The 23506-nt window shown below is 62.2% G+C and overlaps 2 protein-coding genes across 5 annotated transcripts; one reads left to right on the forward strand and one right to left on the reverse strand.

Moving 5' to 3' along the window:
- Positions 1-8608: 8608 nt before the first annotated feature.
- Positions 8609-10838, forward strand: LOC129203795 (uncharacterized). 3 transcript variants are annotated; one of them, XM_054818756.1, is made up of 3 exons: positions 8609-9093; positions 9830-9923; positions 10337-10838. In XM_054818756.1, exons 1-3 carry the CDS (start codon positions 8775-8777, stop codon positions 10542-10544), a joined length of 621 nt encoding a protein of 206 aa, XP_054674731.1. In that variant the 5' UTR covers positions 8609-8774; the 3' UTR covers positions 10545-10838. The 3 variants fall into 3 exon arrangements, 2 of the variants coding, with proteins under 2 accessions (XP_054674731.1, XP_054674730.1); XR_008576150.1 differs by having other exon boundaries at positions 8609-9097; positions 9830-10838; XM_054818755.1 differs by having other exon boundaries at positions 9830-10838.
- Positions 10839-10926: 88 nt separating this feature from the next.
- On the reverse strand, positions 10927-19594 carry CSPG5 (chondroitin sulfate proteoglycan 5). 2 transcript variants are annotated; one of them, XM_054818753.1, is made up of 5 exons: positions 19351-19592; positions 16309-17611; positions 14955-15143; positions 14055-14127; positions 10927-12043 (listed from the first exon to the last, which is right to left on the reverse strand). In XM_054818753.1, exons 1-5 carry the CDS (start codon positions 19418-19420, stop codon positions 11876-11878), a joined length of 1803 nt encoding a protein of 600 aa, XP_054674728.1. In that variant the 5' UTR covers positions 19421-19592; the 3' UTR covers positions 10927-11875. The 2 variants fall into 2 exon arrangements, with proteins under 2 accessions (XP_054674728.1, XP_054674729.1); XM_054818754.1 differs by lacking the exon at positions 10927-12043 and adding an exon at positions 12593-13478 and having other exon boundaries at positions 19351-19594.
- Positions 19595-23506: the final 3912 nt, after the last annotated feature.

Below are 23506 nucleotides of genomic sequence, written 5' to 3' on the forward strand. Positions count from 1 at the left end.
GCCCCGGGGGGTGAGCGGTGCCGCCCGCCCCCCTCCCCCTGGTGCTCAGCAGCCCCTCGGGGCCTTCCCCCAGCGCCTCCCGTGCTTTGGGTTCCCCCCGCTGCAGGAGTCGGCCTTTCCCGTGGTTGAGCTCTCCGTGAGGATCCTGCCAGCCCAGGCCCCGCGGGCGGCAGCGGGACCCTCCATCCCGGTCGTTAATGAAGATGCAAAAGGGGGCTGGATGCCAGGACCGAGCACCAGTGACCGGCCTCCAGCTGTGGCACTGGTCACCTCCCTGCGCCCCTTTGCCAACTGCGGGTCCCTGGGTTTGTATGGCAGATACAACATGCCACGGGACAGTGGGATGATATTTGGGAGGGGTCTGTTGGTCCCTTAATATTTCCTATTACGTTATTGGCACATTTGAGTGCTGCTGAGCATTAATTTGACACTCTCAAAGAACGAGCTGCAGCAGTTCCCAGCTAGCAGCTGAGTGGTAACAGCAAATTTACAGCCTGTAAGCACGAAAATCTACATTATTTAGTGTTATTTTTGCCTGTGTGCCTGAATTTGCATTTTTTTTTTGGCACTGAATTCACCTTTCCATTTCCACCAACGCATCTAAGCTTTTGTAACCCTTGATTTTCATAATGTAGACGAGGATTGCCTGGCTGAGAGGAGACGTGCTGGAGCCCTGGACGTGCCGAGGGGCCTGGAGAGAAGATGCACCAGCCTTGCGCTGTCTCATCCGCTGTGAGCATTAGGGGGCATCAAACGATGCTAATAAATGGCAAGCACCGAGCAGGAGAGAGGAGACACGCGCATAGTTTAGCGTAGGGCTCCTCAGAACCACAAATTCTCATTACTGAAGGTTTATGTGGGTTCAGGAGGGTGAATCAATAGGAGAGGGGGGACAAGTCCATGGAAGAGAGATCTCCTGAGGGCCACCACCAGCTTGAGAAGTCCCTGAGCTGTGAATTGCTGGGGCCTGGGAGAAGAACTGTGGGAACACAAGGAGTGCTTGGCCTCGGTCTTCCTTTGCCTTCTGGTTTGGATGACTGTTGTAGAAAAGATGGTGGGCTGTACGAATATTTAGTTGAGCCATTGCAGCTGGTTTTGTCTCTCTGTTTCCTATGTTTGTATGTCTATTGTCTGTAAAATTTCTCATCCCATTCTCCATCCCTTCTTCGGAGTGTTGAGGAATGTGCTGGATGAGCCAGGTCTCAGCCCAGACCCTGAGATACCCGGTCTGTAATCTCTCTTCCTTGCAGAAACCGATCATTTGGGTCAGCCCTTTGCTTCCTGTCTTTTAACCAGTTATTTAGCTATGAAAGGACTTCCTCTCTTACCCTTTGATGGCTTCATTTCTGTAAAAGCTTTAGCTGAAAGCTTCTTTAAAAGTCCAAATCGCTTTGCTTTTGTTTTCCTACCCTTTCACAGAGCTGGGAACCTGGGTCTGGTCTCAGGGAGTCCACTAACCAGCTAAGTCCCTGCTCTGTGTTGGTGCAGCCAGAGCCTTAATTCCTTCGCCACCCTTTGAAATAGTCTGGCTCTGGCTCCTGGCCTCCTAGTTCACATGGTTTGTCTGCAAAGCCCCATTCTGAGGCACAGACGACAGCAAAAGGAGCTCACAGGCGGAGAAGAACCTGGAGATGTTCCTACCTGGGAGCTCTCTATGGGGCTGCATTGGTATTCCAGCGAAAATGCCGTTTTCAGACCACCTTTTGTCTGCGCTGTCGCATTTCTCTCTCTGTAGCAATTTCCTTCCAGCTCCTTCAGGAGCCGCAGAGCCCTAAATGCCTTGTAAATGAAATGTAAAATCCTCTCTTTTGCTCTTTGCAGTGGGAAAGGGACCAAAACCGCGTGCAAAGTACAGCTGCATCTCTCAAAACACCTCTTGTCCTTCTTAATATATTCCTTCTCACATTTCGTGACTTGTTACCACGCGAAGGCAGCGAGAATTTTGCTGTTAAAACTGTTGCCCCTTCCCTCCCATCTGCTTCATGCTTATTTGCAGTATTTACAATGCAGCAAACCTCCTAAGTGTTGATAGTGGAGCCATATGGCATCCATAGGTAACAATGCTGCTTACAATTAAGCTCCTCCGCTTTGTCAGACCAGTGAGTAAAAAGTAATTCATGACCAAGAGTAGAAAAAAAAAACAGCTGAACAAATCAAACCAATTAATCTTGCGGTGTTTGAAGTAACTCCCAAGAGCGTGGCAGGGAAGGTTAGCTAAAACCACTGGCTTTCTTGATGTGAGTGCATGGAAAATGATTTTTAGGGAGAAGACACTTTGATTTACCTCCTTTGATTATCTGTTTCTGGCACCCGAGATGCCTGTGTTACTTATTGCTGAGCTACCCGGGATATTCCCGTCCCTTTGGATTTTAATGCACAAATCAAATTACACCACAGCAAAAGGAGCGTACCAAAGTGGGAGGGTTTTCCTGTCTTCAAATAACTCCGTTGTTGCTGATATAATGCTAAATGCTTTAGTACCGCTTTCAGTCATGACGGATCATTAGTGCTTTGAGGCCAGAGGAGGTTAATAGGAGAGCAGATGTTGGGCTGAGTCAATGGCAGGGTAAGAAAAGAAATGGGCAAGTTGTCCCTTTAACTCAGCTTGTGTTCGGGGGATAAATTCAGCCCGCTCAATGCTCGGGCCCTGACATGGCAAAAAGCAGCTGGAAAGAATAATGGATGAGCTGAACCAGGTGCTGAATTTCTCTGAAGAAATGCAAGAGTTAGACTTTGAAAAGAATTTCTAAGCCAGCGGGTCCCTCCCCGTGACAGCCAGTGGAAACAGGGAGCACGGAGCTCGGCACGAGAAGCGGGGCTGTTCTCCGGCAGTGGCTGCTGCCTGCTTCTGCCATTCTCGCTGTTACTCAAACGTGTCACCCTGCCGTAACCTCGGTCCTCACCCCTCTGCCATTAACAGTGCCCTTTTCTATAGGAAAACTCGGGGAAAACTGGTTTCTTTTGGTCGCGCTAGCAATGTGGACATCTGACTTTTTTTTTTTTCCCAGCTTGCCTATGCTTTGTAAATGAGCAGCAAACACCAGAGTGGGCTATGGTTAGCTCCTGATTTCAAACATCACTGCCTGTGGTTGTGTTTGGACACACTCTTCCCACTTCTGGCAGCGAGCAGATTCCCCTGCGCCCGCTAGAAGTGGAGGTTAGGCATTACGCTGGCCGGCGCAGGACCTCGCCGTCTTCCTCAGGGACTGAAACGCAGAGAATAAAGTGGCCAGGTAGCACCCGGGCAATGAGGAGTTCCTGTCTCCTTCAGCTTGGCAGTGGCTGGGAAAAGCACTGCTGATGAAACAGAGTCCTGCAGGTATTTACAAAGTCTCTACTCTGTGATTCCCCAAGGCCACAGATCTACCAGGCTGCAAGGAGAAAGCGCCAGGGAGGAGACGGGGAAAATAAATATGAATTTTGATGCCTGAGCACGGAGAGCAGACAGCCACCTTTAAAAGATACCTAAAAGGAAAAAAGCAGAATACCATCAGCGCGTACGGCTCCTTCTTTTACCTTCTCCTTACACTGGTTGCACGAAGGCAAGACGCCGGTTAAACGTTGCAGGGTGGGGTTAGTCTCACGTCTGGGTATTTGTTGTCCTGGAAGCTTTTATGGGGAACTGGTACAACTGGTACAGAAGAAATACAAGGCAAATAGAGAAAATAAATTGAAAGGGCAATGATTTTTATTGTGTCCCTTTTCAAATCTTACTTTTTGCCTATTTGTATACATATACCTCTGTGTATGTAGCAACTATTAAAAACGGAGGAGGAAATAAGATTAAGACTTACCATTCTGTCAGCCCCCAGTGAAGAGAAGCTGAAGCTCATAAACCTGTTCTGCAGATGCAATGGCTGGCAGAGGGACGGAAGAGCAGGCCTGACATTTCTGATGAGAAAAAAGCAGAAGCATCGCAGGATCACTGAGCATAAGACTGCAGGGACCTGGAGAGATCGTGTAGATAGAGCAACACCTGCCGCCAGGCAAAATCAGCTCAAGTTAAACCTTTCTTGACAGATGTTTGTCCAACCTGTTCTTAGAAACCCTCAGTGACGAAGACTCTGCACCGTCTCTTGGCATTTCTTTCTGGCGCCTCATTATCCCCACTTTAGACACTTGCTGCTAATGTCAAACCTAAGTATCCTTTGCTACATTTAACCGTGCTTTGTTTGATGATTGCCGGTGGCTGTGAAGAATAATTTACTGCATTCATAAAGCAAGGGGAAAAAAAAAAAAGAGAAAAGAGTTTTGATTCAATTTTCAGGTCACCTTGAAAATTCACTTTACCACTTCGAAGTAAAATGCCTGCTGGCTCTCCACGAGGGGTCTCCGGGCCTTTTCCAGCAGAGACTGAAAAATCCCTGGGAAGCATGCTGAAACCAGCGGGGATCTGGCAGCAAAGCCGTCTCAGCAGGGAACTGCCGAGGTCCTGAGGATGGCTGCGAGCAAAATGGGATCAAAGCAGGCGGAGAAATTGCTGTCCTCCTCCTCGCCCAGATGCAGGTGTTTGGCTCTCAAAAGACACCGCGCTCTGCCAGCTCCTCTGCCCTTCCCATCCGCCATCATCCCCTCATCCCTCACACTTCTGGTCCTCTTCTGACTCTGTTCTTCATTTCCCCCCATCCTGCTTCTCTTCGTGCCTCTCTCATCACCCCTTCTGCTGCGCTTCCTTCTCGTCCTCCCAGCTCTTGCTCACAGAGCTCCTTTTTTCCTGCCCTCTCCTATTTCTGCCGATCTCACGTGCAACACACCCTCAGCAGCCTGAGGACCATACAGACAACTTCAGAGATCCACTTCACATAGTGAAGAATAGAATCAGAGAGTCCTGGAACAGTTTGGGTGGGCAGGGACCTCCCAGCCCACCCAGTGCCACCCCTGCCATGGGCAGGGACACCCTCCACTAGCCCAGCTTGCCCAAAGCCCCATCCAACCTGGCCTTGAACCCTGCCAGGGAGCCAGGGGCAGCCACAGCTTCTCTGGGCACCCTGGGCCAGGGCCTCAGCACCCTCACAGGGAAGGATTTCTGCCTCACATCCCATCTCCATCTCCCCTCCTGCAGCTTCAGGCCATTCCCCTTGGCCTGGCACTCCCTGCCCTTGGCACCAGCCCCTCTCCAGCTTTCCTGGAGCCCCTGCAGGGACTGGAAGGGGCTCTAAGGTCTCCCCGCAGCCTTCTCTTCTCCAGGCTGAACCAGCCCAACTCTCTCAGCCTGAGGTCTCCAGAGCAGAGGTGCTCCAGCCCTCGCAGCATCTCCATGACCTGGGTCACCACACAGAAGCTAGAGCTCTGAAGCTTCAGAAGAACCTGCTCATCTTCTCCCAAATCCTTCCTGAAATCTCCTCTTTTCCAATGTCTGCACAAAAAAATGGCAAGTTTGGCTCGTCGTGTGCTAAACCCCACTGTCTGCCATGCCAGCCAGTATTGTCTCACTGTTTCTTTGTACTCTTCTACCCAACAGATTGTCTCCATCTGCTGTCTCTTGCCTTGCAGTTAAATTGTGAGCTCTCTGAAGCAAGAACCGTATTTTCATGCTGCGTTTTTGTAGCACCTAGCAAAAGGAGATCTTCATTCAAGACCAAGACTCCTAGGTGCTTCTGCAGAATGACTTCTAATAAATGCAAATTGGATACCTAGATCTGAGCAATATTCCGGAATCAAGACATATCAGGGAGTAAAAGAGCAAAAATTCAGGTGTAAGATGTCTATGAGAGAGAGCAGCCAGACCAGCTTACCCTCCAGCCCCACCTCTGTCTGTGTGAAGAAGCGATGTGCTGGAAATCACAGAATTGTAGAAAACGGAGCTGCAAAGGACCCAGGGGATCGGCAATCCCACAGCCTCGCGCTGTGGGAGAGTCAGCTGTGCTTGTCGCACAGAGACGCATCTGACCTGCTCTCGATGACCTCTACAAGGAGAGCTGCCCACCCTCCCCGGCAGTCTGCCCTTGTGGTTCTTTCTTCTTGCAGTTAGGAAATATTTCCTAACGTCTCTCTGAACTGTCTCTTCTGGCAACTAAAGTTCATCATTTGAAGTTCACTTTTTTGAGGGGGTCTTCTGACATGCCACCACAGATCCTGATTATTCCCAGCCTTTTTGAAGAAGCCTTTTACACCCTTTGAAACTGTTCTCATGTCTCCCTCAGTCTTCAGTTCTCCACGCTGCCCACCCCACCCCTCAGAGCCTGTCTTTTCTGGACCTCTCATCTTTCTTCTGGCTTCCCCTGAACCTTCTCCCACGAGCTGCATCTTTCCTGAAGTGACATGCCCCAAACTGGACATGGTCTTATAAAACCTTATCCATCCCTTGTGCTACCTAATAGGTCTGAGGTGGCTTTAACTGGTTTTCTAAGTACCGTAGGATGAAGTTCAGGAAAATACCTCACCAATCTGTGTGCGCTATTTAGTATTCTTATTTATTGCAGTTAACACTGTCTTGTTGGAGAGCACAAGATCTTATTTATTGTGCTAGGCATCTGCTTGCAGTTGACATTTTTAAAGACTCTTTTTTTAAAAACCCCAACAGTGAACCCCTTGAATTCTCAGCCTCCTTTGTCAGCAGCCTTCCTTCTTCACTGGGTCCGGACCAACGCTCCCTTGCTCGTTCTCCTCCTGCTGATGTAGTCTTTTCTTCTTCCTCTTAATGATGCTCGCTATTTCCATTTCAATTTGTGCCTTGGCCTTTTTGATGTTTCCCCACATGCTTATGCTACTCTTATAACTGGCCTTAGTAATTTGACCTAGTTCCCACTTTCTGTAAACTTTTTTTCTTGAGCCTGAGGTCAGTGAAGAGCTTGCGACGTAGCCAAGCTGGTTCCTACTACATTTCCTATTGGGATGGCTTGTATGTGTGGCGTTTGCATCGCTCCTTTGAAGAACTGCCAGTTTCCTTAACTCCTTTCACCTTTAAACGTGCCTTCCATGAGATCTTACTTACCAGCTCTCAAAGTCTCTCAGGGTCTTTATTTTCCCTTTTCTTCCACTTTCCCTCACGAGGGTTGTGAGCTTGGTCACTCCACGCTCAGTCTCAGCCAACTTACCTCCTGCCTTCACGTTTCAAATCAGTCTCCGGTGGCTGATTGCCATCGTTGCCTGCGCCCTCCTCTTCCTCTCCCAGCAGAACCAGTTAACCCAGCCTGTGTGCTGGCCAGCATGGCACAGAGCAGTGACAAACAGGCTGCCGTGGTTGAAGCCATCCCCGGAGCTTTGCTAGCACCAGCGAACGAACGCACGCCCAGCTGTTCTTTCCCACACTGAGCATTTTACAGTTTAGGAAGCTAAGAGGATTTTGCTTTTCTCCTCTCTTTAAATCCAACGCAGAGGCAGTTTAATACTGGGTTTGCTCCCTGTTAGAGTGAGACTGAGAATAATGGAGTAATTGGTATTTCCCAGCACTAAACACTGAGATCCTGATGCTTTCTTGCTATGGAAATACCAGGTAACGGCTCCTGCAAGCCAGGAGACAGCCCAGCAGCGGTGGGAAGACCTGGATGTCACCAGAGCTGCTCTCACAACCGCCCCACGCTGACCTCCAGGACACGTCTCCCCGCAAAAGTGCCTTTGGGTCACCAGGAAGCATCCTGAGCTCTCCCATGCAGCGGTCCTGTGCATCCCAGGGATGGTCCAGGTGGGTCAGGAGGGTTTGGGAATGGTCCTGCAAGCCTGACCCTCCTTTCCCCAGGTCTTGGGGGGGGGGGCAGAGGTGGGACAGCAAGGGCGGGATTCATCTGATTCATCACATTGATCTGCATTGATCCCACATAGATGTGTACAACCACAGCGCGTCTGGGCTACAGCTGTAGTCCAAGGGAGCCAGACCCTACCGTGGTGGAGGCCGTGGGTCAGAAAAACACTGACCAAGGGGAAAGGAGATGGCCAGGATCATCTTGCAAATGTTCCTCAAAGGCAAGGGGAGCTGCTGGGGCTGCGGGACCAGCTCTGAGGTAAGGAAACGGCCTCAGCGGTGTTTAAAAGGGCACATGGGGAGAAGACATGGCATTGCCACGCTGGCACAATCTGGCGAGGCAACAGGACATGGGATCATGGGGAGGTGGGAGCAGCCAGGGCCGCACACAGGACGAAGCAGGTGCCTCTGCCAGCCGACGGCCACGGCTGTGCTCAGCGTATGTAAACCCAAGCCAGCAAAGAGACGGTGCTGGAGAGGCACAGGATCCCACCCCACCAGCTCCAGGTATCAAATCGATCCCCAAGCTCTCTCCCAGGGAAAGCTCCCAGCAGCTCGGGGAAGGGTGGCCAAACCCCAGGTCCCAAAGCAGCAGTGTCCCACACCGAAGGCGCTGAGCATGGCTCGGGGTGCGCACAACCACGGAGCCGCTGCTCTGACCCCCTTCTCCCCCTCCTTTGCTCTCCCGGCCGGGGCTCGGCTGGTGAATCAGGACTCCAGCTATTTTGTTTCAGGCAGCCGGAGCTCGTCAAAAGGAAGAAAGGCTCCTTGTCTCGGGGTCGTGGCTCTAATCCTGTTATGTGTCTGCGAGAGAAAAGAGGACGACGGAGCGAGGAGGACAGACCCGGTGCCGATGCCAATTCCCTTCCCTTCGCACCCCGTGTCCCGTGCCAGCCCTTGCCCGGCCACAAAAGGCCGCCTCCCCTCCCTGCAAACTAACCAAGCATTTAAATTTAATAGCTGTCTGCAACCTCGCCGTTTCAAAGCGATTAGGCGTTTGATTAAAGCCCATGTGTTGCTTTGCTGGCTGGGAGGCAAATTCCTCCACAGGGCCCGTGAAATCAGCTCTGGTGACCGGCATGGCACACGGCGGATGCTCTTCGCCATCCCCCCTGCTCTCCCCGTGTCAGACGAGGCGCTGACGGGGAGCCCAGCCCCTCGAGTAACCCCGGCTGTCCCCTCCATCCCCATGCACCCGTGCGTGCAAACTGTGCTCCTCCCTCCGGTGCTCCGGCAAAGCCAGAGCAGGAGGAGAGCCTGCGGGCTGGGGACGTGCTCTTGCCCGGGGGGAAACCGAGGCACGGCGAGGGACACTGACCCCAGAGCGAGATGGGGCTCCAGGGCTTGCGGCCGGCTGGAGCGAGATGGAGAACGGCGGTTGTGGCTTCGTGTGGGAAACGGGAGCGCGTCGGGTAGGTGAGTGGGGTCCAAAGCAAGGAGGGGAATTACGGGGGTCACACCGATACCCCAGAGCGGAGGGACAGGGACACAAATACCCCCCCCACTCTTTACGTGTGTGTTGTGAACAGGAGCACCCCTTGACCTGCTTAGAGCCTCGTGACCCAGCGTTGTCCTGAATCCCGCTAAGTGCCCACAGCCCCTGTGGGTGAGCAGCTGCACCCGGCGCTGAGGATGACACCCGTCCCCTCGACTCCTCCTTGGGTCCATCCCTCGCTGCTCTTAAACGAGGGGGTAACACGGGAGTCACCGCCCCGGCTTTGGAGCGAGGCTGGTCCCCCGCTGCCCCACCACACCTTGGCCGCGTCCTGGGCTCCTCTGAAACGATGAAAAATGGGTGGCGAAGGACAAGCAACCCCAGTTGTCCCTTTGCCCACCCGGGAGGCTCCCAAGGTGGGCACCTTTCTGTCGAGCCGGGGTGGATCCATGCTGGGACGGATGGGCTGAGCCGTGCCGGCAGCACGATGGAGGGGCTGTGCCGTGCCAGCCTCACCTCCAAGCAGAAGAAGGAGCACGGTGGGGACAGCTGCTTCCCCGAATCACCTGAAGGGTGAAGGCTGCCCCATGCCCAGGCAGGAGACCCGCCTGCTGCTGCCCAGCACAACAGCGCTGAGGTTTCTCTGTCTGGTCGAGACCAGCATTATGCTGGCTGCTCCGTCCCTGCAAAGGAGATTTTTCTTCTCTCCCCAGGCAGCGTCCGGCTGGACCCGCAGGCAGCGTCAGGAAGGATCCCAGCAAGGAGTGGATACTTTCCAGAGCCCACCATGCAGCCGCACGCTCACCGGTTGGACTCACTCCTTGGCTGCCCCATCCCACCCCGCGTCTCCCTGCATCCGGCCCCGCCGACTCCCCCCGAGGGCAGCTGGAGACACGGGGTGGCCTCCCCCATCCCCGCAGTGCCCCTTCCCTCCTTTTCCCCACCGCCGTTTCTCACCCACAACCCCGTGTCATTCCTGATCCCCTCCAACGTCTCTTTCCTTACGCGTGCCCGTAACCGGTCCTTCCTCCCTCGCTCCTCGTACGCAAGCACGGGTCTTTCGCTCTCCTGTCATAGTGACGCTCATCCCGCTTCAGCTCCCTTTCCCTCCCGCCCGGTCCCACGGGAAGCTCACACCCAGCATGTGCCGGGGACAACCTGCCTTTCCATGAGGCTTTCTCGGGCATCAGCATCTCCTCTCCGCTCGCTCTCCCCACCAGGCTTGGCCTCAGCCATCTTTTATTGCTGCAGCCGTGCTGCCCTGGGCTTTATCCTCAGTTGTACCTGTCGTACAGCTCCGTGCTGGAAGGGGAACAGCAAAACCGAAGCCCCAACGGTGCTGACCAGCCGCTCATTCCCTTTAGACGACCCCCAGGATCGTCTGCTGGCTCCCACCACCACCCCTTATTTTTTAATCTCCCTGAGTGAGCTGAGAATTAATTATTTAGCAGCTCGTGGAAAGCATCAGGAATGTCTAAAACACGCTGAGCTGCGGCTTTAGCTTCTACCTGCCCTGGGGAGATCGCCGGCCGCACCCCTAACGCGTGGTACACTTAATATTGCATGTTGATTAATTGCTTCGTTTCCTCTCTCCCGAGGAGCCGTGAGTTTTGACTCATGGGTGAATCCGTCTCCAGAAGAAATCGCTCCCTGTGGGAAGCAAGACGGAGCCGTGGCCGGAGGGGAGGGCGGTGGGAGCACTGGGGCTCCCTGGGCAGAACCCCCCGCTCCACGCTTGGACACGGGGCAGGGTGATGGCAATCGGGGGGGGGGGGGGGCTGCTTCTGATTTACACCGGCAGAAGCCGGGCCAGCGTTGCCCAAGCTGCCAGGGGTTTTGCCCCCGTGAATCTCGTGCGGTTGGGGCCCTCGGCAGCGGCGTGGTTTTCTCTTCCATCACACGAATGGATGGGAACGAGGAGCTGGGGGGGGGTTGTGACAGCCAGGAGCCCCAATCCCCACTGGCAGCCCGGGTGGCTCCGCCGAGAGGAGGCTGTTTGGGCAGGAGGTGGCCGGGAGCACGCTGTCGGTGACGGTCACACCCCCGTGCACCCACGCTTTGCGGGGTGACCCCCAGCACGGGGACGGAGCAGCCCCTGCGAGCAGGGTGCAGCCCCAGCATCTCCACCAAACATCCCGGGGGGGGGGGTCCCGTCTGCACCTGAGGGTGTCCGGGGTGGCAGCACCCCGCAGTGTCCCCGCTCCGGTGGGACACATTGGCCTGGCAGAGCTGGGGTGATGCCTGGGGAGGGGGACGCTGGGCACCCGCCACCCCCCCCCATGATGCTCAGATGGGACTCGGGCAGGGACCTGCTGTGTCCGTGTTGGAAGATCGCAGGCACCGGCAAGAGGCTTAACTTAAAAAAAAAAAAAAAGTTTTATTTCAAGATCTTCCTTTTTTTTTGTTGTTTTTACTTGTATTTCAAAAAAAGTGGGGTAAAAGTACAAAAAAAGTCAGTTGCGGAACAGCAAAGGTTTAGAAATCACAGCGTTGAACTAACCCAAGCGATAGACACGGAGCACAAACCAAACACCCCCACGACACGACGCGGCCAAAGACCATTTACAGCCTTTGGCTTTGTATTCGTATTATTATTAATTAATTATTTTTTTGTTTGTTTGTTTTCCTCTGTACAAAACACACCAAAGCATGCCACGGAGCGGGGAAAAAAGAGATACCGGATGGGGAGGAGAGAGGAGATTTGTAGGGCCGGGGACGGGAGGGCTGGCTCCTGCTCTCGCCTCCTTCTCCTCCCCTGCTCACGTCAGGTTGTTCTGCAGACAGTTGAGCTCGCCGCCGTCCTGCTCCCCTTTGCCGCCGCCGCCGTCGTGCTTGGGCGACGTCGAGTTGTGGATGTTAAATGGCTCCTCGTCCTTCAGGCAGGATTTCAGGGAGTCCTGCAGCTTGTGGGGAGCGCTGGGGTCATCCTGCCAGGAGAGATGGGGGGGGGGGGTGGTGGTGTCAGGAGACGACCGTGCCGTGGGGGACACGGTTGCAATGAGGGGAGGGTGATCCGCAGCGGGGACCGGAGGACGGCACTGACGTCCCCGCCGCCAACCCAGCATGGTGACCCAGGCTCTGCCTCCTTGCAGGCAGCCCCGGCAGCAGGCAGGGCTGCCCATGGGTGAATACAAATGTCGTCCCCCCCCCCACACCCAGCGCACAGCTCGGCACGGGGGGAGCGCGGAGCTCACGGCACGGGGGGGAGCTGGCGGGTGACAGGGTCCGACCCGCCTGCAGCGACTCGCTGCCGCTCCCCACCTTGGGGTGCCTCCAGCACCCAAAGCCGCTCGCCAACAGCACCCAAGAGCTGCACCGGCCATGGGAGCCATCCCACCCGCCACCCCTCCGGCCGCCCCCGCTGTCCCCCCATCACCCCGTTTCTCTTCCCGTTTCCAGCCCAGCTCGTCTCTTTGGCCCCGCGACAATTAGCAACTCCCCGAGCGAGCGGCGCTTGGCAGGAGGCCCGAGGGGTTGGATTTATTGTGGTTCGTTAGCGTACAGCCGGCCCGCTGTGCCACTGGCCGGATCCACCGGCAGCAAAGCCAGGGATGCCTCTTCCCGACGTCCCCCCCACGGCTGCCGGAGCATCTTCCCCCCCCCAGGGCTGGGATGCGCCCCAAGTTTGCTCTGCATCCATGGGGAGAGCGGCCCCCCCCCGTCATCGGGGCCAAGCTCGGGCTGTGCTGGGTAACGCCTGTGCCCGGACGGTCCTGGCATCACCACCGGCGCTGGTGGGGCAGGATGAGCCCTGGCGTGGGGGTCTGCGAGGGCTGGATGGGCCATGGCGGTGAGGCACCCGCCGGCGTTGTAGTGGTTATGGTGCTCCCGGTGCCACGCGGCGAGCGGCGGATGGATGGAGACACCCAAGGGCCGGTGTCACGCAGCCACGCTCATACAGGGACTGGGCAGTGACCTGTGAGCGGCACCCGGACGGTCCCAGGCTGGTGCCATCGGCTCCACAGCACACCCCATGGGATGGGCACCGCTGCCGGGGCACCAAGCTGCTCACCCGCAGAGGGGCTCCACCCCATGTCCCCAAAACCCCCCTTCCCGGGGGTGTCAAGCCCACTGTCCCCTCTGGAGCTGGTCCTGGGCACTGCGTGGGGTCAGACCCCAGTGAGATGCCGGGGAGCGGCACCGAATTCATCCCAAGGTCGGCCCAAGGTTCGTCCTCTCCGCAGCGGGGAGCGAGCCGGCTCCGGGAGCCTCCTGCCAGGGTGGCCGGGCCGAGCGGCGGCAGACGCTATGGCAGCTAAAGGCGGTCGAAAGACGGGGAAAACCGGCTCTGGGCTAAGGCAAAGGCTAGAGGGACCTACGCTCCTCCTCCGGCTCGCACTCGGCAAAGCCCTTCGCTTCTCTCTGTTTTGATTTGAAAGACGGGAGGTTGAAGGGCAGCCCTGGGGGGACGCAGGCGGCCGCATCCTGACCACGCCGGCACCATCCCAGCGTGTTTCCTCCTCCGGCATCGCCCGCCGCTGCCGGCTGTGGTCCGCCCATCCTGCCCCAGCGATGCTACAGCCGGGAACGATGTCTGCCGGAGCCACGTCCCACCGGCTGCCCCCTCCCTGAAAACACCCGCACAACCGCCCCTGCCACCCGCGCGAGGAGCCAAAGCCACCGGGCGGCTCTGGATGGTGGCTCCGCAGGGAGCCACGCGGGCAGGAGGGGATGGGGCGGGGGGACAGCGGGGTGACACCGAGCCCCTGCCTGGCTCGGGTCCGGTTTGGGATGTCGGGGCAGGATGCGGCACGGCAGGACCCGACAGCGAGGGGACGGAGCGGTGGCCGCGGCAGCATGGGGACGGGAGGGTGCAGAGGGACCCGGCGGTGACGCCGTCCCCCCGGCAGTGCCGTGAGGGACGAGGTGTTACCGGACAGAGGGACCAGGGTAGGACAGCACGCGGGGACACGACACGGTGCCACAAAGCCGCCTTACGTTTGGGTGGGAGCCCTCAGCGATGGTGGAGAGGGAGAAGTTGTCGTTGTGCAGCTCGGACGGGGTGTGGTATCTGCCGGGGGGGGAGAGCAGAGCGCGGCGGTGAGACGGGGGACGCCGCCAGGCACCCCCCGCACCCCCGGCCGCGTGTTGGGGTGAACCCGGTGCTGGGGGTTAAACGTCCCCAGCGCTGGAGGGCTGGGGGCTACACGTCCCCAGGGATGGAGGTTTGGGGCTAAATACCCCCAATCTGGGGGTTTGGGGCTAAATACCCCCGATCTGGGAAGGAGCAGGCAGGGGAGCAGGCAGGCGCAGGCAGGGGAGTGGTGAGGGCAGCCCAGGGCAGGCAGGAGCTCCCAGGGCCTGCGAGGGAGACCCATGGGCTGGCACGGAGCTTCGCTGCTAATTACACTTGGCACATCCAAACGCTAATTAACAACTCATTAGGGACCCAGGCTGGGAGGGCTTTCTCCTCCCCGGCTCCAGGGAGGTGGGCAGCAATTGCTGGGGTGGGGGGGTGACCCCAACCTTCCCCTGTCACCCCCCAGCCCTGTCCCCGGGGACCCATCTCCGGTGGCCCCTGGGCAGCGTGGCGGCCCCAGCTCCCAGTGCGACAGATTAACTGGTGCCAGTCAGGAGCAGCTGTAAAGGATTAATTGTACGGCAGGAGCCACAAGCCACGGCCCCGCAGGACCTCGGCCTCCGGCACCTTTCCCACCCACCCACCCACCCACCGACCGGCACCTCGTCCCCACCGGCACCGGGGAAGGGGGGGGGGGTCTCAACGGCCCCGGTGCCACCGCTGGGAGCTGAGACCACCCAAACCGCTGCGGCTATCGAGGTGCCACCCGGGAGCGGGGAAGGTTTTGGGGGTGCCAGCCCCGTCCCGATGCCACTCACTTGGTCTTGCGCAGTTTGCTGTTCTCCGTCTTGAGCAGGTAGAGCTTCTTGGCGAAGAAGACGGTGAGCATGAAGAGCAGCAGCACCACGAGGGCGGCCGAGCCCACGGCCACGCACATCACCTGGAAGTCGGTGACGATGGCCTCGCAGCGCGTGCCCTTGTGCCACGTGTAGTCCTGCGTGTTGCACCTGCGAGGGGAGGCGGTTAAGGACCCCCCCCCCCGACCCAAAACCGTGTCCCCGTCCCACAGAGCATCCTCGGGGGATGCCAGCATCTGGAACTGGGGACACTACGGGTGTCTGATGGGGGATTGTGACCCCCCCCCAACACTGGGGACAAGTGAGATGGGTGACAGTGGGGGATGCCGGGAGCAGGGTGGGGATCCCCCCGGTGATGCTCGCCCCCCCTCACCCCCCTGGCTCCCCACTCAGCCCCAGGGAGCGCGGTGGCCAGGGGATGGGGGGTGGTGACAGCCCCGTCGCGCCACACACCCACGTCCCCCCCGTGCAGGTGGGCTCAGCGCCAGCCGCATGGCGCGTGCCGAGCCGTATGGCACAGCCGGCGTCGGCCCTCCCCGGGCACAATCTGCCGGGGCCGATTAGCGCGGCGGCCCCGGAGCCTCGGCTGCGCAGCCCTGACCTAATTCCTGCCCGGCCGCCGCTTGGGGGGGGGGCAGGGAAAACCCCTCTGTGCCCCTGTGCGATGGGGGTGCGTGGGCAAAGGGACCCAGACGGGGTGCGCAGGGATGGAGAGCCCAGGAGTGGGGTGCAGGCAATGGATGGAGAGCCCAGGGATGGGGTGCAGGGGGATGGAGAGCCCAGAGATGGGGTGCACAGGGGATGGAGAACCCAGGAGTGGGGTGCAGGGGGATGGAGAGCTCAGGGATGGGGTGCACAGGGGATGGAGAGCCCAGGGATGGGGTACAGGGGGTGGAGAGCCTGGGAATGGGGTGCACAGGGGATGGAGAGCCCAGAGATGGGGTGCAGGGGGATGGAGAGCCCAGAGATGGGGTGCACAGGGGATGGAGAGCCCAGGAGTGGGGTGCAGGCGATGGAGAGCCCAGAGATGGGGTGCAGGCGATGGATGGAGAGCCCAGGAGTGGGGTGCACAGGGGATGGAGAGCCCAGGGATGGGGTGCAGGGGGTGGAGAGCCTGGGAATGGGGTGCACAGGGGATGGAGAGCCCAGGGATGGGGTGCACAGGGGATGGAGAGCCCAGGGATGGGGTGCAGGGGGTGGAGAGCCTGGGAATGGGGTGCACAGGGGATGGAGAGCCCAGAGATGGGGTGCAGGGGATGGAGAGCCCCACATGCCCCCCCCATCTCCCCAGAGGACGTGGGTCCCCGTCCCTTACCGGCAGAAGGCCCCGTGGCTCTCCACCAGGTAGCACTGGCCGCCGTTGTGGCAGTAGCTGGGGACGAGGTCGCAGACGGAGCGGCAGGAGCTGTTGTGCCGCACGTAACCGCTCCGGCACTCGGTGCCGTTCTCCGGCTGGCCCCGCTCCCCCGGCCGCGGCCGTGCCGTGGGGCTGCCCCCCGTGACGCCGGAGGGCTGCGGCGGGGCCGTGTCGCGGCGGCCGGTAGGTCGGGGGTCCCGCGGCGCCGGCTGGGCGCCGGGCATGGCCGAGGCGGGTGGCCGGTAGCCGTTCTCGTCCTCCAGCCCCCCATCTTCCTCCTCCTCCTCCTCCTCATCCTCCTCCAGCTCATCTTCCTCATCCCCGTCGGCGTAGAAGGAGGTGGTGGGGTAGAAATCGGCTTCGTCGAAGGGCGTGAAGTCGTCGTAGAGCTCGTGGAGGGCCCACGGCGTGGCCGCCTCCTCCGGCTCCCGCCGCCGTGCCGAGCCAGCCGCCCCCCGGCCGCCCCCGGGGAAGCCCCCCAGCCCCTCGGCCCCCTCAAACAGGTCGTAGTAGTCGACGTCGATAATCTCCGAGGCCGTCCGGTCGGCAGGCGGCTCGGCCGGGGCGGGGGCGGCGGTGACGGGCTCCTCTGCCTCCAGCCAGGTCAAATCCGTCCGGCCGCGAGCCCCCTGCGCTGGGGCCGGGCTGGATGCGACCACCCAGAGCTCCGGGGGACGCCCCGAGTCCCCCGCGGCGCCTGGCACAGGGCTGGGGTCACCCGGCATGGGGGTCCACGGCACGGCCGAGCCCCCGGCTGCCAGCAGCAGGTCGGATTCGGCCGAGTCAGTGGCGAGCCGTGGGCCGGAAGGGCTCGGCGGGGCGGCCGTGAGCCCCCCAAAAACCCCCGGGCTGGGCAGGGAGGCTCGCGTGGCCCGCTCGCCGCTCCCCGGCTCCTCGGGGCTGCCGAGGGCCACCGCCACCGTCCCCCCGTCACCGGGCCAGGTCACTGCCGCCTGGCCGTCCTCCGCCGAGCCGGCTTTGGGGGGCAGAGCGCTGGCATCGCCCTCCCCGGCGCACCCCGCGCACCCCTCCAGCATCGTCGCCGGGTCCGTGGTGGCGGCCGTGGCCCCCCCGGGTGGCTCTAGCTGGGGTCCCACCGGGGGCTCGCCGCCTGCCACAGCCCCCCCGGGGCTGGTGCTGTTGCTGGGCCCCCCCGGGGGGTCTCTGCTCGCCAGGTCCCACCGTGGGGGGCTGCTGTCCAGGGAGCCCTCCCAGCCTCTCCCCTCGGCCTCGCTGGCGTTTTGGGGGGGCCACTCGGATGCTGGAGGGGGACAAGGAGAGAAAGACGTGTCAGAGGTGGCCCCCACACCCTGGGGAAGGCCGTGGCGGCCTGGGGGGTCCCGGTGGGTTCCTGTCTGCTCAACCTCGTGCCCACCAGCACCATGACAAACCATTGCGGGGGGGGGGGGCCTGCACCCCGAGTTTTTTACAGCCTCTCCTGGGGACCAAAGGGACAAACCCTGCAGAAGCCCCCAGCTCTGTGGGCCCCCCCACACCCACGACAGCCCAGTCGTCACCCCGCAACTCTGTGACGACCCCCCCCCCCACCGCGACACAGCCCCCCCCCCAACACAGCCCCCCCCAAGTCAAGCTGTCCCCGGCCCAGACCCCCCCCCAGCTGCCCTGTGCGGGGAACCGGCCTCTCCTGCCCCTGCCAGGGGATCCAGCCCCCCCAAAGGGATCCAGCCCTCCTCTGGTTCCTGCACCTGCACCCCATACACATAGTGGGATCCAGCCCCCCCGATGGGATCCAGCCCCTTGTAGCAAGATCCTAATGGGATCCAGCCCCCTCAGCAGGGGATCCAGCCCCCCTGTGACTGGATCCAGCCCCCTCACCAGGGGATCCAGCCCCCCCTGTGACTGGATCCAGCCCCCTCACCAGGGGATCCAGCCCTCCCCTCCTTCCTGCGAGTGCACCCCACAAACACGGCGGGATCCAGCCCCCCGCAATGGATGGAGCCCACCCTGCGAGGGGATCCAGCCCTCCTCCGGTTCCTCTAAGTGCACCCCATACACGCAAGGGCTCCAGCACCCTGCGGCGGGATCCAGCCCCCCCCAATAGCTCCAGCCCCCTGTGCAAGGGGAGCCAGCCCTCCCCCGGTTCCTGCCTATGCACCCACTGCACACAATGGGATCCAGCCCTCCCCACAACGGGATCCGGCCCCTCCTGCAAGGGGATCCAGCCCTCCTCTGGTTCCGTGCACACGACAGGATCCAGCCCCTGCAAGGGGATCCAGCCCCCCCCCCCCAACGGAATCCGGCCCCCTTAGAAAGGGATCCAGCCCTTTCTGGTTCCTGCAAGTGCACCCCATAATCACAAGCGGATCCAGCCCCTGCAAGGGGATCCAGTCCCTCCCCCGAGGGGATCCAGCCCTCCTCCGGCTCCTGCAGATGCAGCCCATGCACACAGGGGGATCCAGCCCCCCACAAAGGGATCCAGCCCCCCGCAAAGGGATCCAGCCCTCCTCCGGCTCCTGCAAATGCCCCCCATGCATAAAGGGGATCCAGCCCCCCGCAACAGGAGCAAGACCCCCCCCCCCCACCCCCGGCAAGGGGATCCAGCCCCCCGCAAAGGGATCCAGCCCTCCTCCGGCTCCTGCAGATGCAGCCCATGCACACAGGGGGATCCAAAGGGATCCAGCCCCCCCCCAAAGCATCCAGCCCCCGGCAAGGGGATCCCGCCCGCCCTGCAAGAGGTTGCAGGTCCCTGCAGTGGGATCCAGCCCCGGCACGGGGACCCCCCCCGCCCCCAGCCCCGGTGCCCGCAGAGGAATGCAGCCCCAGCCCGGGACCGCGGAGCCCCCCGCTCCCCCCGCCCCCCCCCCACCCCGGCGATCCGGGGCCCCCCCGGGGATCCGCCCCCCCCCCCCCGCCCTCCTACAGGTGATCGGCCCCCGCCGCGCCCGCTGTGTCCCCCCCCCTCCCCGGGTGCAGGATCCGGCCCCATCCCGGGGGCAGCCCCCCCTTTCCCCCCCCCCCCCCCCAATCCCCGGTACGTACCGAGGGCGCCGAGCGCCAGCAGCAGCGCCAGGGCCGGGGCGGCGCGGGGCCGGGCAGCCGCGGGGGCCATGGCGGCATGGAGGGACCCACGGCTCCGCCAGCGGGGCCGGCACCGGCAGCGGCTCCGCCCGCACCCCGCACCCCGCGCCCCGCGCCTCCCGCCGCCGCTCCGCTCCCTGCCGGGGGTGGGGGGGACGAGACCGGGGGGGGGGGGGGGGGGCCGGGGCCGGGCTGGGGGCGGGCGGGAACCACCGGCTCCGCCCGCGGGACTGGGGATGCCGCCGGTAGCCGCGGTCGGGGCGATGGGACGCGGCGGCGGGACCTCCCCTCGCGGCAGCCACGGGTGGGCCCGGGGGACACCCCCCCACCCACCCACCCCAGGCAGCACCGGGGGACCCATCCCGGCACCCCCCCCCCCCCCAAAATAAACCTGCTCCTGCATGGAGGGGCGTCCCTGCACCCCCCCCCCCCCCCCCCGGGATCCCTCGATGCCCCCCCCAAGTGCTCCTGCGTGGGGGTACCCCTGCACCAGCACCCCCTGCACTCTGTGTGTGTGTCCCGGCACCGGGATTCCTCATTGACACCCCCAAATGTGCTGCTGCATTGGGGGGGTGTCCCTGCACCAGCACCAGCCCCCCCCCCCACACCCCCCCCGCTCACACCCAGCTCTGGGGGCGCAGGGCTGGGGGCACCCCCCGGCAGCGGGGAGCTGTGGGCAGAGCACCACAATCCCGGGGGGGCAGCCCTCACCCTGGGGTCCCCACAGGGCTGGGGCAGGGGGTTGCGGCTACTCGGACACACCCCCCCCCCGGGTGAAGGGTCAGACCCTCCTCGTCCCCCGAATGGGTCACGGTGCCGCTTCCCAGTGCCAAACTGGTCTGGGTGCCACCACGGCCTCCAGCACCCATGGCCCATCCATGGGTGGGGGTGCCATGAAATGGGCTCCCTCCCGCAGGCTGCGGGTGCGGGCAGGGGGCTGCGGGCAGGGGGGTGCGGGCAGGGGGGTGCTGGGGGCCATGGCCCGGTGCGAGGCGGGGAGGCCGAGCCGACACAGCGGCTGGATGGAGCCAGGGAAGAGCTGGGAGAGGAGAAGCTGCGCAGACGTGACCGGCCTAGCAATGGGGCCGGGGCGAGCCCAGAGGGGCAGCGGGCAGGCAGCGGGCAGGCAGCGGGCAGGCAGCGGGCAGGCAGCGGGCAGGAGGCAGGCAGGAGCCCCGCAGCGTGAACGCCGGGGCAGGGCGGAGCGGACAAGCACGCACCAGGGAGCCAGGCGTGTGCACGGCCGTGGGTGCACGCGTGGGTGTGCGTGGGCACAGAGGGGCCCCCGAGCCCCCCCCAGCGTCCCCCCCCAGCCTCGAGCTCTGCCTGCGGGCTGCCTGAAGGCACGAGTGGGGGTAACGTGCTCCCTCCTGGCCCCGACAGAGCCGGGGCAGCCCCCAAATCCTGCGGGGCACACCCAGCCCATCGCCGCCCTGAACCCCACCTCTGCAGGGGGGTCCTGGCTGTGTTGGGGACAGCCACTTATGTGGGGACACCCCGAGCTGCACCCGGGGGGGCTCAGCCCGGACCCGTACACGGGAGAGGGGCATCTTTGCCATCCCCTGCCCCGCTCGCCCCGTGGCCACCTCGTCCTCCCCGGGGCCGGCGCGAGCTCCCGGCTGGCTGAGGGTTCCCAGGGTCACCGCGTGTCCCCCTCCGCCCCGGCGCAGGAAGGTGCCGGCCACGGCCGCTCCCGCATCCCAGGCTGGGGAAGGATGCTCGGGGCAGGGCTGGGGGCTCTCAGGAGCAGCGGGTGCTCCCGGAGGAGCCCATTTCGGTGCCCCCCAGCCCCCGTGTAGGACCCACAGCAGTTTGGCCACCCCCCCACCACCACCCACCGTGCACCCCTCGCCCACACCACCCCGTCCCGTGCAGAGGGGCAGCTGTGGGGCTGGTGTGCAGGGACTGGGGGAGCTGGGCTGTGGGGGGCCGGTGGGGCCGGGGGTCCCCTCTCCCTCCCAGCAGGCAGCGCGCCTGGCTGGGCTCCCCGTGCCGGGAACAAGCCCCGCTCTGTCCCCGCTCAAAGGGGGATTGAAGGGGCTGCACCTGCTTAATATTCCCCACGCTTCCGCCCCTGGATGCGTTTCCAAGGGGACCGGCCGAGGGGCCGCCGGGATGGACGGGGGGACATGGCTGCGACAGCCGGGGAAAAGGATCGGGAAGAGGCATCGGGGTCCCAAACGCTGCCCGGGGCTGGGGGTCCCTCCGCCGGGTCCCCACCATTGCAGCAAGAGGCTGAAGCAGGCAGGTGGGATCCCGGGGACAGGGACGGTGCTGGGGATGTCACGCGGAGCAGGGAGATGGAGCGCGGGCAGGGCAGCAGCACCCATCCTGCACCCAAAGCCCTTCCCCAGCACCGGGGCAGGGTGCCGGCCCGTGGCAGTGATGGCTCAAGGTGTTCACGCTCAAGTTGTCGGTACTTGTCAAGCCCACGGGAGCTTCCAGCACCCACAGCGACCCCCGGGCGCAGGAAGCTCGTGGCGCTGAGGCTGGCAGGGACCCCTGGAGACCACCCGGGCCAAGCCCTGCTCAGGGGTTTCCCCCGACCGTGGCTGGTTGGCTCTTGGACATCTCCGTGGCTGGAGGCTCCACCAGCCCTCGGGGCAGCCCGTGCCAGCGTTCCGGAGCGCCAGCTCCTCCTCTCCGGTGGGGGTTTGTGGCTCCGGCCCGTGGCACCTCGCAGCCCTGGGGCACCTCGCGCAGGAGCACCCCCCCACTCCCGGCCCTGCCGCAGAGGGGACACCCTGGGCCACCAGCCACGGTCAGCCGGCCGCTCACTGGTGTCCCCTCGGGGTATTGACACCCCAAGAGCTCCAGCTGCAGCCAGCATCGCCCCACGGTGCTGAGCACCACAGGGAGGAGGGACCTTGCCCTGGATCCCACGGGATCCATGGGGGATGAGGGGGTGTCGGGCCCCCCCCCCCAGCTGGGGGACGGTGCCCATCACGTTTCCCCGCAGACCACCTCCGAACAGGAACAGCCCCCACCTCCCCGTGGGCCTTCGCCCCCTCCAAACGCAGCTCCGTACCCGTCCCCACGCCGGCGGCTCTGGATCAGGCCCCCCCCGGTCATCCCAGGGGGGGCGAGGGGGGGACCCCCACGCGACAGAGCTCAGCTGCTGCTTCGGGGGAGGAGGGATGGCGGTCGAGCCGTGCTCCACGCAGGGATATCCAGCTGGGGGATGAATTTCGGAGCCTCCCCCCCTCCCACGCCACGCAGCAGGCGAAGCGTGGCAGCGCCTGAACGCATCGGGCTCCATCGCTACGCTTAAATTTAGGCTGAGACAAGGCAGCAGAGCCCAACGCAGGCGTCGGATCTGTCTCGCGAGTCTGCTGTCACCACGGTGCCCAGAGATCTGCCTCAGGTCCGTCCCTGGCAGAGGCAGACGCGGCAGCAGAGGGTTGGACGAGGGGCGGCGGGACAGACAGCCAGCGACGGCGGGACAGCCAGCCAGCCAGCGACGGCGGGACAGCCAGCCAGCCAGCGACGGCTCTTCAGTCTCATGGAAGAAATCGAGCGGCAGGTCCCTCCTTTCAGGCAGGACGGGCTGCTGCTGCTGCTGGGCACGTGTTTTCCTGGGGGAGTTAACTCAAAATATTTAAGGCGAATTAAAAGACTACGAAACGCAGCCACATTGGCAACTCATTGTCAGCATTTCCGGAGGAAATCAGTGCGCGCTCTGTCCGTCCGTCCGTCCGTCCTGGGAGCGGGTCACGCGCAGCTCGGGAGCGATCTCACCCCAAATCCCTTCTCTGCCCGGTTCAGCGCTGGGATCTGAGCTTGCTCGTGGGTCTTGCCCTGCCTCGGGGTCCCCGAAAACCCACGGGAGGGGCTTTGCTCACCCCCCCGGCCCTGCTCTGCTTCATCCTCCCACCAGCTCCCGGCTCCGGCTGCGGGCAGGGGGTGCCCGTGCGTGGGAGCACTTGGTGAGCCCCCATCCCGGGGCAACTCCCAGAGGACGCCAGCAGCCATGGGGCAGCCCCACGCCGGCACCTTCGTCCCCCCGTCCCCAAGAGCAGCTGGAGGCAGATCCGCTCTGGACGCAGGTGATGGCTTGGGTCAGGATCAGGAACGATGGGGACGGGCAGGCAGGCAGAGGCAGGCAGAGGCAGGCAGA

The sequence above is a fragment of the Grus americana genome, chromosome 2 (assembly GCF_028858705.1).
Source record: "Grus americana isolate bGruAme1 chromosome 2, bGruAme1.mat, whole genome shotgun sequence".
NCBI lineage: Eukaryota > Metazoa > Chordata > Aves > Gruiformes > Gruidae > Grus > Grus americana.

Bases quoted from the DNA above. Each gene is read 5' to 3' on its own strand.
- CSPG5 (XM_054818753.1), bottom strand. From the start codon at position 19,420: ATGGCCCCCGCGGCTGCCCGGCCCCGCGCCGCCCCGGCCCTGGCGCTG. The intron at 17,612-19,350 runs GTACGTACCGGG...GTCCCCCTCCAG, and splicing joins GCTGGCGCTCGGCGCCCTCG to CATCCGAGTGGCCCCCCCAA. The intron at 12,044-14,054 runs GTAAGGCGGCTT...CTCTCCTGGCAG, and splicing joins CTGAGGGCTCCCACCCAAAC to GATGACCCCAGCGCTCCCCA.
- LOC129203795 (XM_054818755.1), top strand. From the start codon at position 8,775: ATGCTCTTCGCCATCCCCCCTGCTCTCCCCGTGTCAGACGAGGCGCTG. The intron at 9,094-9,829 runs GTAGGTGAGTGG...TTCTCTCCCCAG, and splicing joins GGGAAACGGGAGCGCGTCGG to GCAGCGTCCGGCTGGACCCG.